Genomic DNA, 13,371 nt, shown 5'->3' with positions numbered 1-13,371 from the left:
ATCTGAAACAGTCGAAGTGACCAACTTCCGTCCCATGCTTTTAATAGCACGTAGTATCGATCCATGCCAAAGCCGGCTGACTCAGCTCCCCTCATCTGCAACCACCAGCGGGAGGCGGAGAAAATAGCCTGCCACTCCTACTATGAACAAACCCATCAGCTAAATCCTGCGTGAACGTCACCTCCATGGTGACATCCTCTTTCTCCGCCGGCCCTCATGCTGGAGCTGGACTCTTTCGACCCTGACGATGAATCCAATGCATCAGCTCCTCCTGAATGTGAGAAAGGCTCGCGCCTCCATCTCCCGAGGGAGGAGGAAATCGGAAGCTACCAAGGGAAACCCCTCGAAACACTGCCCCGTTCCCTCGTCCATGTCATCCGTATCAGTGTGCGTATATCATTTCGTCGAGCGTCTAATGCTAGAAGACCATCTAGCTGATCTATCGCTAACTCACCCACAGGATTGACAAGTCCAATTTGATTCCTACGTCATCATCCTGGGACATCCTTCCCGTCGAGCTCCAGATTAAGATATTCGGCCATTGTGGCATCAAGGACCTACTTAAGTTGAAACTCGTCTGTACCGCCTTTTTCCGACTGATTTCCTCCAACGAACATGCCATCACCCGGCAGTACCTCCGACAGCGCCGCCATGGGACCCTTCCCTCCCCGATAAATAATGAGCGGACCTACACTCGCAACCCGGAAGACGACGTCGTTATCTTGTCCGACCTGTTTCCCCCGACTGAGAGCGTGAAGGGTGGCCACATATATTCATTTCGTTATGTCTACAGCCTGCGACGCCGGCAGAACCTCTGCGCGACGCTGAGCTATTACCTAGCAGACCGCGTCATGGATCGCTTCATGCACCACGAGACCGTGTACATGAAGACCATGTTTCCTTCCAGGAAGGAACGTACTGCGTTTCAAAAGCATACCGTTGCGAGGATTTGGTTCTATATCACGCCGCTTATGTAGGTACATCTGCTTCCCTGCCCTGCACAGTATCCTGACTCGTTTGTCGCAGGTATTACACTCTTTACTTCCTCGAAGCCTATAGTCGGGCTAGGCGAGAGCAGACGAATATCCTTCTACGTGAATTCGAGGTCGGGCGGCTTCCCGTCCGCGTCCATCCTGACGATCGCATGTCGATGTATCGCGAGCTGCAGGCGCGGATTCTTCGAGAGCCTCCCTTTACCAACAACTCTACTCTTGTGTCCACCCATCACTGCTTCCAACTGCTAGTCTCGTATATGCGGTATACAGTGCCACCCGACGAGCAAGGCCCTCGGGACGACAGCTGGATTGGCTCACTCCTCACCGTATCACCGTTCACTCGGATTGTGGAATACTTCTCTGCCGAGATTGGGGATGGTGGCAGCCAGCGAACTCAGAGAAAAGATTTCATGCACAATTTCCATCACGACATCACAGTAAACGAGAAGGATGACATGGAATCGATCGTCTTTGAGCGGATCCCAAATGCGCACCTGCATTCTTCCGTTGAGGACGTCTGGTTTGATGCGGCTAGACGCGAGATGGCCCGGAGAAGGATAACGCCACACGACGCAGAACTTGTTCCTGTCTGGGAGGGGTTGCCCATCCTCATCGGGTGTGAAAGCTGTCATGCCTCGGAAGGATGGCTTGCATAGACTGTTATCATTTAGCGTGCATTGTTTACATTTGGCGCATTTCTGGCGTTTCGGGGTTTCTGGTACATGTTACCCAGTAGATGAAGCATACGGACATACGGACATGATCAGCCAGATGGGCCAGTCTATATCACGTACATAGTACGGATTGAATATCTCAAAATGACAGCTGCATCTCAGTATTATTCCTGCGTTGGAGTCACTACTGAAGCGAATACTTGGCTTGTGCTCAACTATAGAGCCTCGAATAAGCCTGTTGGGTTGGACTGGCTTTGTACTTGTTATAGTAATGATAGTATACGGGGAATGTTTGGCGTTATTATACTGTTATATTACTATAGTTCCGCTTAATATAGTAAAATTATAATATTAATAATAAATATATTACTACGTATAATACAACATCTATAAAAAACATATTTTACTATAATAGATATTTATATATATATATCTAGTTATTTACAGTTAGATCTATGTTTTACTTATAAAGTACTAAGTAGTATACTAGTATAGTAATAATAAGATTAATAAATATAGTTATGCAGAAAAATAGTGAAATAATTCTTTTTAATATAAAAGGTAATAACTTTAAAAAGATTTTAAAATTTAATAAAATAGATAGTAGATTAATTTTTAGACGTCTTTTAAAGAAAATCTAGATTTATAATTATTGAATATATAGATATCTAAATTACTATATAATCTATTATTTAAATAAAACTATAGTAAGGACTCTGATTTATCTAAAATTTACTAGAAAAATAGCTCTATTTATAATTAATCTTAACTGCTATTTAGAGATTATTTCCGGAGCTCTGCGGTCCGGTGTAAGGTCTAGGAGCGAGGTGCAGGGGACTGTCTAACTAAAGTCTGAGGTAATTTATATGGGCGGTGAGGTCTCAGCACCTAATACAAGACGCCCTGGTTTGATAATAATCTAAAGACTTATAGTTGTTCTAAATACAGGTTTACTATAAGGCGGGGGTCATACAGCTAGGACGGATTCGTGAAGCTGTCCTTCAGCATCATCACCTCCTCCGGCCAGCATTTTCACCTTATCAGCTACTACTTGCCATCTTGCTCTGCTGCGGCCACCCTCAGACGACCCTCTACTAACCCTGCACTACAACATGTGCGCCCTCAGAAAGGATTGTATCCTGCACCATCCGTCAATAATCAGCAACTGGAAGATACCTGTGGCAGTATGGCGCTTCCTCCTTACTCCTTCCCTGCTCTGATGAATGCAAGCGTTTGCCCTGGGGCCACACATCTTCAATCGTACTGAGTATGATTTATCCGAAAATCGTCTAGGAATTCTTACGGTCAAGAGCAAGATAGAACATGCAGTACCATTACATGAAGGATCCAAATGGGGAGAGAAAAGGGAAGGAGAAGATAGAGAGAACAAAAGGAGAACTAAATACATATGACAGACTTCCACTTCGCTATGTCAAGCTTCTCGAAGAGCCCCTTTCCACCTTCCTTGAATGTCTCAGTTCGTCACAGAAGTCGAGTGGCCAGATTGGTGAGCCCTGTGAAGTATAGTCAACAATAACACTGAACCAGATTTCCCATTTTCCTTGGGGAAGAGCTCATCGCTTGCTCTCAGTTTCCTTGGCTCGAGTTTGACGATCCAGCACCTGTAGTTGAGGATTGTTGATTTCTCCTCGCACGCCATCTGCTATAAAAGGATGAGTTCTGCCAGCCCCTTTTTCCAGTGATCTTGGTCATCTCAAGCCCTCTTGTTATCCAAAACTGAGACAAAGCCAAGGTTTGTTGCTGTTCCGGCCCAAATTGGGGCTCGTCCCAGTCATCGCCCAATCCCAAGACGCACCAGATGCCGAGATGTAAAAGATAACGTTGGAATTGCCTCGGTCGGTGAGTGAGGGAGAACCATGCTAGCAACAAAGCATTTAGCGGTGATATCACAGCAAACTTTCTCAAAACCCCGATCCGAATTTTGAAGCCATAGAAATTCTCCCGCAGATCGTTGATAAGGCTGGCTATCCAGCTGGAAAGCAACCATGCCACAAAGACTGTAAGTATCAATGCAGTAGCGCTAACAATGAAAGTCCAGAGCCTCACACTACCAGAACCAAACTCAATGGTATTCATGCCAAAGAAGGATGTGATGAATGACAATGGGACAAAGATAAAAGCCAGTATGCTGATGCGGCCAACGCTCTCAGCCAGTGATGTTGATTTAGTTGAGACCATAAGACCAAATCGATTCAAACATCGAGCTTCGTAGGCTTCAAATGAATGTGAGTTTCGCATTGCCTTCTCAAGGAGGTGCTCATAGTCGTGCAGAATGTCACGCCATCTCTGTGAGTCGAGCGTGCTTTCTGTCTCTGCAATTTGCCTTAAGCCAGGGCTGCGGAGGGCATTGATAGTGCTTTCCAGAGACTTGATGTCCATCTCCATACTTTGGCGATAAATCTGAGCGTGAAAGTCATAATCGAGCCCTTTTAGACGAAGAGCTGCTTCGGGTACCTCAAGCAGAGAGATAACTTCGTCCTCCGTCCACTTGGAAGAACTTTCCATATGTTGTTTGATCTCAAGAGCGAAGAGTTGGAAAAAAGGATGTATGAATTCGATAGCGCTCCGGTTGGCTGCTGTTACCCTTTCGGGGGTCCATTCCGCAAGCAGGGCGCAATAACGGTCCAGGAACGTCGTGCGCGATCCTATCTTTCGAACCGAGCGAGAGGGGCCATTAGCACTAGGTTTATCTAGTTCTAGAGCAGCAGATGTACACGAGTTCTTCCCGGTCCGAAGGAGAATAAAGACTATAGTAAATCTTAGGAAATTGGATCAGAAGGACAGTGTACAGCGGTCAGGATACGTACTAGTCGATTGAGTTCGAGTGCCTTCACCTTCTGTCTCAAGAAGTAAGACTGATGCATGTAAATAGAGTAGCTGACCGAGTTCGAAAGATCGGTTATGAGATGAAAGCAGCGAATATGTTGATATACCAATTCTATCCGACCTGTTTCGTACGGGATCCAAAAGGCCAGTACCGAGGTGGTTGCAGAAAAAGAGGGGATCAATATCAAACTTCAATCCAACAGTATCAACGAAGCCCTTTTTTAGTGTCTGAATGTCTTGATAACTGATCAAAATCAAGCGGATTCTCGTGTTCGACGATCGTTGATCCAAAGCACTTTGAAATGGAGCAATCTCGTCAAATCGTCGAGTGATCAATCCATCAGTTGTGGAGCCGATGATAAGCGCCTGAGTATTCGATACTAAGTCAGGAGGCTGGTCCTCCTGCAGAAATTCATGCAAACCCCGATATTCTGGCCACTGTGGAAGTAGCGAACCGAGGTAATCGGTGTAGGTATCATGCCGCAGAGGCACTGATGGCATGTTTACAGGATGAAAGCGGCAGACTGGTATCTTATCGAACGTAACTATTTGAGCCTTGAAGGTTCCATTTATATGTGTAAGGACTGCAAGCTATGCTGGGCTATGCTGGGGCTATGCTGGGGCTATGACAGGGTTGTGTTGATGCCCTTTGCTGCGGCAAACGCCAGGCAGGCTGAGCCGACAGGTCAAAAAAGCAATATGAAGACCAAACAAGACTGACAGTCCAGGCGCAGCTCGAATCAACTGGCTCCGGCAGGTCGACTAACACGGCACCAGCTGGGCGATGACATTTATACATTGGAGCATACCCGTTGCTAGGATCTTCCAGCTGAACCTCTGCTAGGATCATGTCTCCTATGCCCTTGTCGTGGCATCTTGCGTCAGGGGTCCTTGGCAAACGGGGTACCATATTCATAGAGTCTTCAATATTAGTACTTTCCGCACGGGCAGAAGAAAGGGACATACGCCGCCGTTGTCTGGAAGGTTATCTAGCACCTCGAGTATTGATCGGAGTCGTCATTCAAGCCGGGTGCGCTCTTGTTCATCGAAGAGCTTTTTGGCTAGACGATAACGGTAGGGGTCACGTAGCTGCTTACAGGCTTTGACTCTTGTGAGAGTCAAACCTCATGGCTTCTGAGCGAGGACGTTGGGACTCTGTGGCTCGCGGCAGACTTCTCGCGGCTGCGTAGCTATTAAGAACTCTTTCGACACCATCCTTGTCCACAGCAAAGTCAGCTAGCACCTCATTTCCATATTGGCATGGGAGAGACACTATGGCTCAAGGACTACCAGCCATGCCCCGCCTTCCAAGTCGTGCCAACCACTTTGAGCGATGTGAGCTGCTGAAAGAAATGCAGGGTTTAAAGATAGCATCATAAAATTCCAAGCCGCGAAGATGCCGTAGTTGCACAGGGCGAGTAAAACGTATCGGGGAGCATGAGCTAGACAGACATTGGTTATTAACTAATCACCGTTTTCGAGTCCTCTATCATACAAAGTAAGGTCCGGTCAGCCTGTTGTCACATCTATAGCTACCATAGCTAAAAATATAATAGTTTAGTAGAGTAGATACCTGTCAAATTACCTGGCCTCCTAAATCTGGCCTCATTCACTAGTTAGTCTAGTAAGACTATTATAATAGTTTATAATCTTTATATTAATTAATTTAATATAGTTGTTATTTATTCCGGTAAAGGATTTCTTTATAAGATTTTTAATAGATTTATTTAAAGATCTAATATACGTTATATTTTTAGTAAAATACTAAAATTACTGTTCTATAAATACTCTGCGGTTTTAATAATATAATAGTTTGTATTTTTACAGTAGTTATTATATAAGTTTTACAGTTTTCGGGATAATTAAAGGTATTAATACGGGCCCCAGTGGCCACTTGTGCGAAAGTTGTCCGATGTACGGAAAGATTGGTATCCTTATCTACGTGACTGGTGTGCAGTGTTCGCTATTCCCATAGCCCCAAACCCCGTCAGTCGGTATTTGCGGGTTTTGAGGAGTCCATCAACATCATATAAGGCATAAGTAGTCTGAGAGGCTGCCTCCAGTTCCCCATCTTGATGAACTAATGGCCTCAGAATCTAACGCCCGCCATGTCCAATGATCGCCCTGAGCTGATTTCCTACCTGGGATGGCTTGACAAAGGCAAATATGTCTTGTCCCCTCTCTATGTAAGCCGAAAAAACTGAGCTTGCACTATGAGAACGCATTGGAAGAAAGAAACTACATCCATTTAGTTCTCGTTCCCAATCTGCATAGATTAGCGAGACACGCTAGACCGTAAGTAGAGACAGCATGAGTCTTGGCGGCAGTTTGTTTGTCTTGTTTGCGCGTCGCGTCTTCAGATGCTTGAGATAACCACACTATTTGCGATCATCAAACATCTTCCATAAAGCTGTCTGGAAGAGAGGATTATCGAGAAGAGATATGTGATACTGGACAGGTTGCCAAACCACATAGCAGTTTCTCCAATCAGCGCCGCAATGGCCGCAGCCAACGCCCAACAGCTCCTAAACTCTTCATGGACATTGCATCGTCTTTCGCCCCTGCATCATGAGAAGGAATTCCACACCGTTCTCGATAACCCTGCCGCACTAAAAGCCTACGCGGCTCGTCTGCGCGATCAAATCACTGGAAATGCATTCGCCGGGTTGCAGAGCGCCGGGACAGGCACCGACGATGACGCCCTGTCTCGGACAGGCGCCCTCACAAACTGCACCTGGGAGTTGATGCCGACGCTCTCGCTGCTCGACCCGGGACAGCCGCCGGCCAGTACACCGGATGGATATCTGTGGCGCTCTTCTGGAATCCTCGTGGTCCTGGAGTACGAAAACGCCGTCTACAAGGCTGCGCTCCTCGCTCCGCCGGAGGACGAGTCCCGCGCGCGAAGAGAAACAAGCGCTACGACCTACTTGCCGCTGCTGCTGACACGGCTCCCCAACCCGCTGCGTCAGACATTCATCACCTTCCTCGCGGCCAACTTCGACACATACTGCTCTGTCCTCCGTCTGCCGTCCCATATCATGTGCGCCTGTCTGGAGACGTACGTCACCCGCCTGGCCGCCAAGCATGACGAGACTATCCTCCAGAACGTCGTGAAAGAGCTTCAGCTGACGCTCGCGTTTTCGCCGTCCGTTGCCCCCGCGCTGAGGACGCTCAACGTCAACATCCCGCGCGCCTCTCTGGCGAGCTTTGTTCGGCCCGAGAACCCGTCTGGTGCCGTCCTCTCCGGTCTCTCTGCCTACATGGCGAAGCATTTGGCCATGAAGTTGGACTTTTCTGCTACCCCCGTCTCCCGTAACACCCCCGAGGGTGAGCATATTAGACTCACGAAGATCGCGTGTGGAGGTTTTGTTCTGGCCAGCGAGGGCAGACTGAAACTAGTTACAAATACGAAATCTCAGCGTCCTACCACGGATCAACTGGCCGACGGTGATGCGGATGCTCAGACGGAAAGTGACCGTCGCGCGCTGCGGGCTAGCGAGGCGCTCCTCCAAGCTGTCTTACGCAGGGCTGTCTCTAACGACGTGGAAGCTACATGAACACAGCGAGGTTCTGCTGGAAAACAGTGTCTTATTTCGCAGTGTCCCTCTGCATAGGTGGGACATGCTTTATTATACAGAATCTCACTCACTATGTTCGTCATCGAAACTGGTGGGCCTCTCCGTTCAATAGCCGCAGCCCAGCTGGATATATACAGCAATAATTCCAAGCAAACATTGCAATCGTGTTTATGCGTGCGATGTCGTCAGTCGTCAAATGTGGACATTACATGTCAGGACCGTCAAATATGCAACAAAGGTCGCTCAAGTTCGCGAGAAGCCTCACGCTTCCAGTGTCTGGGTTTCCGATTCCGATTCGGCAAGTCTCAGCGCCTCGTCGACACGGTGGACAAAATGCGACATTCCTCCGCACCGGTCGACGATCCCGCTTCTTTCGAACATGCGGAAGACATTGCGAGTAGGCAGCCGGCAGAAAAACACCCTCACGCCCTGCGCCGCATACCCGTCGACAATCTCGTACAAGACCTGTGTGCCAGAGCCGTCGATGCTGGTGACACCGTGCACGTCGAAGATGATGTTCTTGTTGTGCTCTGGCGGTCGTGTGCGGGGCAGAGAGGGATGCGCTCGGTTAGTCCCATACAGCTCCAGTCGGCGAAGGCGGTTCTTCAGGTCGCCTGTGTTCGCGAAGGTCAGCGGCTCGGGAATCTTGACGATGAGTGCGCCGTCAACCAGCTCCACGTTTTCGGGATGAAGTTCGGCGTTGTCGAACCGGTCGGATGTTCCAGCGACTTTCCCCAGAATCTGAATCCGTGGCTGGGTGGAGTGGCGAATGAGTATCAGAATAGATAGCCCGATTCCCAACGCGATTCCCAACTCCAGCGAGTAAAAGATAGTCGAAACAAAAATGAGAATCATCAGTGCTAGCTCCGTCCATCCGCGCAGGCGAATGAAAAATGCCAGATCATGTGGACACTCTTCTATTAAACTGAAGGCGACCACGGATATCATAGAACAGAGGACAGCTTTCTAAGGCAAACGTCAGTCAACGAGTTCAAAATGGTTGCAGCAGGGGAGGTGACAACAACGTACCGGGAGATAGTACAGATATGGTAAGAGTACCAGGATGCAAATGAGCGTGATAATGCTCAAAAAGATACAACTCATGGGCGACCGAGCGCCGGTGGATGCGTTGACTTTGCTTCGACCGTACCCACCGAACGCAGGTAGGGCCATGAAGCATCCGCCAACAACATTGGCAACTCCCAGGGCGACCATCTCCCTGTTGGCACTGACGGCCATCCCCTGTACACCGTCCCGACCCATGTTATTGAGCCCCTTTGCAGCAACGGAGGATTCGAAGAAACCAAGGAGTGCAATGATGAAGGAGGTGCTCATTGCAGTACGCATGTGCTTCATGTGGCTGAACTGGAAAGGCCATTTGAACGCAAAAACGCCGCTTCCTGAATTTTTGGTTGCGCCCAAGATCTCAAGCCCTTTCTTATCCCAACCAAGGCGCCATGTCAGGATGGCTGAGAGGATGACGACAAGCACACGGTCCGGGAAGTAGACCACCTGGGGGTATCTCGGTTCGAGCCACTTTTTGAGCGTCCTATGATGATGTGTAAGTTTCCACCTCCGCAGGTCCGGTGCTGGGTCACTACGTACCGGAACAACATTATGACGGCGAAGCTACCAAAAGCTACTGCAGCCGTCAGGGTATGGCAAGATCCGACATTCCCTACCAAGAAGACCAGCTTCTCGACGGTGGTCCCGTGGCTTACGCCCACATCTTTCGCCACGTGCGCGAGTCCAAGTTCCGGGATGAGTTGATCCACGAATATAACAAACCCAATGGCAGTGATGAAACCTCGTAAGAAAGGGCGGCTTAGGACATTGTCCAAGAACCCTAACCGGGTCAATCCAGCAACAAGTATCATAGCCCCAGCCATGGCAGTGGCTACCCCGACCACCATAGCATTTGCAATATCATCGTCTTCCTTTGAATTGCCTTGTTTGACGCTGGATTTGACGATTGTTCCGGTCAACAATGACCCCGCGGCCTCGGGTCCCACTACTAGCAGGGGACTGCTTCCCAGTATGGCATAAATGAACGGGTTGATCACGAAGGAATACAGGCCGTTAATCGGAGGCGCGTGCGCAAGGTTCGAGGACAAAGACAATGCCATGGGAATGTAAATCGATGCAACGGTTGTCGCAGCAATCAAATCGCCCCGGAGCCAAGACCAGCGATATTGAGTGATCCAATTGAGAAACGGGATGTAGTACGATATATACCTGAGAGACTGTCAGTAACGATCCGTCAAACCGATAATACCCAAGAGACCACATCGACGAGATAACATACTGCGACTTGCGATTCGATACCGAAAGGACCGATGAAGACTCCATGGAACGCATATTCTCCGGGCCTTGTACATAGCCTGATTCTCCGCTACGCTGCCGACTATGGTGGCCATCGCCAAACCTCAACCCGTCGACTTGCTGCATGGAGCTTCCATCCCATTGCGGAGTATCCTCTCGCTCCACTTGCGGTGAGAAAGTACCATGATCGCAAGAGCCCTTCAGGCCGCACGCGGGCTCCCGGCCGTCGTAGGAATCTAGGAGGCGGGTTCGATCGTCAGGTTTTCGAGGCGAGTGCTCTGAGGGTCCTGGAGTGCCCTCGACTGCTGAGTTGCTTGGTGATGCAGCCCGAAAGATATCGAGAACGCGGTCCCGCAATGAGCGGAGTTGAGCCGGGTTGTGGATTGAATCCGACTCGGACATGGTTTGCGGAGAACTAAACGTTGATAAATCAATGCAATGTTATGATTCCCGAGGGCGCCATATGGAAAAATGCAGGGAAAGAAAAGTTTTCCAGCAGAAAGCTAGAGTGAAACCGCGTCAATTACTGAGCGAGTCATATGAGTAGCGCCACTTCTAGTCTGAGGGATTATCGGCTCCAAGATGCGAAATCGAACGAGTCTCAATGGCAGGAAGAGTCTATGTGAAAGCGGTTCTATGCAGCGCAGGAGTGCATGGGTGGAATTAGCAGAATCTATATGAATTGCGAATGAGTCCTCCTTGTCTAAAAGCAAAAGACATTTGGAAAACCTTGAAAGCGACGTTGACCGCAACATTCGCTGGACGATAAGACCCATTATCGGATTCTGCCGAGCGGTGAGGGAACACAAGGCACGTGACCACTGCGCAAAAGCCCAAAGTGGGTTTTGAGCCGCCACAAAGTCATCCGAATTGTGCTTTGAGTCCCTCCACTGATTGACCTGCTCCTCCCTTCGACGCTGTCTTCGGTTTCTTCGACCTCTTAGCAGGAAGACCCCACAGAAAGCTTTTCTCAAAGCGTCGCTTTCTCGCATTCTCCAGTCACCCAATCGTTTTCCCGTTTCGCTTCGTCTCGAGACGCAACCCCGCCAAAATGTCGTTAACAAATTGCCGCTTCTACGAGGAGAAGTACCCGGAGGTCGATAGCTATGTCATGGTCAATGTCAAGCAGGTAAGCATCTGCCAGGCTATGGAGGAGTTACTTCGGCGGTCACGAAAGTCTCTAACCGCTCCTGTTTTGTCCCCTGCAGATCGCCGAAATGGGCGCGTACGTCAAGCTCCTCGAATACGACAACATCGACGGAATGATCCTGCTCTCCGAACTGTCGCGAAGACGTATTCGTAGTATCCAGAAGCTCATCCGTATCGGACGCAACGAGGTTGTGATCGTGCTTCGTGTCGACAAGGAAAAAGGTTAGACCCTCCCACCCGCGGAGATAGCGGTTACACAACAGGGTGAAAGACAGATTTGCTAACATCCACCACCCTCTGCAGGTTATATCGATCTGTCCAAGCGGCGAGTCTCCCCTGAGGATGTGGTCAAGTGTGAAGAGAGATACAACAAGAGCAAGGCGGTGCACTCCATCATGCGCCACGTCGCAGAGGCCACCCAGACCCCTCTGGAGACGCTATACCAGACGATCGCATGGCCCTTGAACCGCAAATACGGCCATTCGCACGATGCTTTCAAGATCTCTATCACGTAAGATGCTATTCCATTCCACCAGTCCCTATTGGCGAGTGACTCACATTCTTCTCAGTAACCCCGACGTCTGGAACGAGATCGAATTCCCCAGCGAGGCTGTGAAGAAGGAACTCACGAACTACATCGGCAAGAGACTGACGCCTCACCCCACCAAGGTCCGTGCGGATATCGAGGTTACCTGCTTCGGCTACGAGGGCATCGACGCTGTGAAGACCGCCCTGCGCACCGCCGAGGAGAGCAACACCGTCGACAACCAGATCAAGGTGAAGCTGGTCGCTCCTCCCTTGTACGTCCTGACGAGCCAGTGCCTGGATAAGGCCGTTGGTATCAAGACTCTCGAAGAGGCCATTCAGCGGATCGAGGCCAAGATCAAGGAGTCCGGCGGTGGATGTATCGTCAAGATGGCTCCCAAGGCCGTCACTGAGCACGATGATGCTGCGCTCCAGGAGCTTATGGAGAAGCGTGAGCGTGAGAACATGGAAGTCAGCGGTGATGAGAGCTTGTCTGAGAGCGACGAGGGTGTCCCTGAGTAAACAGCCAGCTCATTTGCAACCACCCATGCCCATTCGGGTCGACTGATCCACTCGATATATTGATTTGATCAGAACGTCCATCTGAGCTGGATTCAAGCGGCATGTCGGATGGGTGTGTGGGTGCCGGTGATTGTTTGGGTTCTGTCGAGGCAATGGAAGGGAAAAGTTTCAATAGAAGAGTGTTTCGAACGTGACATGATTTAATGAGACGGAAGATGGTTTTATGTGCGTATTGGCGGCATTGGGATCAACAGCAGCGTCAAGGACAATGGTTGAATTCGGTTGATTCTTGGATGTTGTTTGGATCGCTGTTGATGACTGCACTGCGTGCGCCCCGAATGACAGGGACTTGATTCCGCGTTCTCATGTACATAAAGCTTTCGTTGGTCTACGGATCACGCCAGTGGTGCTTTCTAGACCCCTTTTTCTTATTCTGCAAAAGAAGGCCGATGCGTTTGGATCAATCTTTGTTTGGAGTGCACCTACATAAGCCACTGGGAATGCGGTACTTGTTCTTGGTATCAATCACTTGTAGCATATCTTGAGATATCATGGATAGTGATGGGGATGAGGGGGGTGCAGGAAGTGGGGCAAAGGAAGATCCGCGATCGAGCCTGATATGGTTAGTCCTTGAGCTTAGAATCTCCCTCTGTCCTTCTCCCTGTTCTCTCTCTCTCTCCCTTATCTCTCTCCTCCCCCATCCTTCCCAGGCAATAATTCTCCAACCTTTTCCGATTAACAAGGTCGCTGGAAGGACAT

At 49.3% G+C, this 13,371-nt stretch overlaps 5 protein-coding genes across 5 annotated transcripts; 3 read left to right on the top strand and 2 right to left on the bottom strand.

The window, feature by feature from the left end:
• Window positions 1–247: 247 nt before the first annotated feature.
• ATEG_04055 (F-box protein) lies at window positions 248–1,651 on the top strand (the record flags this gene model as incomplete). Its single annotated transcript, XM_001213233.1, has 3 exons — window positions 248–387; window positions 461–973; window positions 1,027–1,651. The coding sequence occupies 3 exons, from the start codon at window positions 248–250 to the stop codon at window positions 1,649–1,651; spliced, it is 1,278 nt and encodes a 425-aa protein (XP_001213233.1).
• Window positions 1,652–3,256: 1,605 nt separating this feature from the next.
• On the bottom strand, window positions 3,257–5,017 carry ATEG_04054 (uncharacterized protein; the record flags this gene model as incomplete). Its single annotated transcript, XM_001213232.1, has 2 exons — window positions 3,257–4,437; window positions 4,624–5,017. 2 exons carry the CDS (start codon window positions 5,015–5,017, stop codon window positions 3,257–3,259), a joined length of 1,575 nt encoding a protein of 524 aa, XP_001213232.1.
• Window positions 5,018–6,624: 1,607 nt separating this feature from the next.
• On the top strand, window positions 6,625–8,073 carry ATEG_04053 (uncharacterized protein; the record flags this gene model as incomplete). The annotated part of the gene is made up of 3 exons (XM_001213231.1): window positions 6,625–6,702; window positions 6,796–6,811; window positions 6,995–8,073. The coding sequence occupies 3 exons, from the start codon at window positions 6,625–6,627 to the stop codon at window positions 8,071–8,073; spliced, it is 1,173 nt and encodes a 390-aa protein (XP_001213231.1).
• A 282-nt stretch (window positions 8,074–8,355) lies between these two features.
• ATEG_04052 (SulP family inorganic anion transporter) lies at window positions 8,356–10,818 on the bottom strand (the record flags this gene model as incomplete). Its single annotated transcript, XM_001213230.1, has 4 exons — window positions 8,356–9,060; window positions 9,124–9,643; window positions 9,700–10,329; window positions 10,400–10,818. 4 exons carry the CDS (start codon window positions 10,816–10,818, stop codon window positions 8,356–8,358), a joined length of 2,274 nt encoding a protein of 757 aa, XP_001213230.1.
• Window positions 10,819–11,467: 649 nt separating this feature from the next.
• On the top strand, window positions 11,468–12,612 carry ATEG_04051 (translation initiation factor eIF2 subunit alpha; the record flags this gene model as incomplete). The annotated part of the gene is made up of 4 exons (XM_001213229.1): window positions 11,468–11,545; window positions 11,625–11,787; window positions 11,869–12,076; window positions 12,135–12,612. 4 exons carry the CDS (start codon window positions 11,468–11,470, stop codon window positions 12,610–12,612), a joined length of 927 nt encoding a protein of 308 aa, XP_001213229.1.
• Between the last annotated feature and the right edge of the window lie 759 nt (window positions 12,613–13,371).

The sequence above is a fragment of the Aspergillus terreus genome, genomic scaffold (genome assembly GCF_000149615.1).
Source record: "Aspergillus terreus NIH2624 scaffold_5 genomic scaffold, whole genome shotgun sequence".
Classification (NCBI taxonomy): domain Eukaryota; kingdom Fungi; phylum Ascomycota; class Eurotiomycetes; order Eurotiales; family Aspergillaceae; genus Aspergillus; species Aspergillus terreus.
Note: the sequence above shows the minus strand (reverse complement) of the source record. Positions and strands in the feature narration are given on the sequence as shown.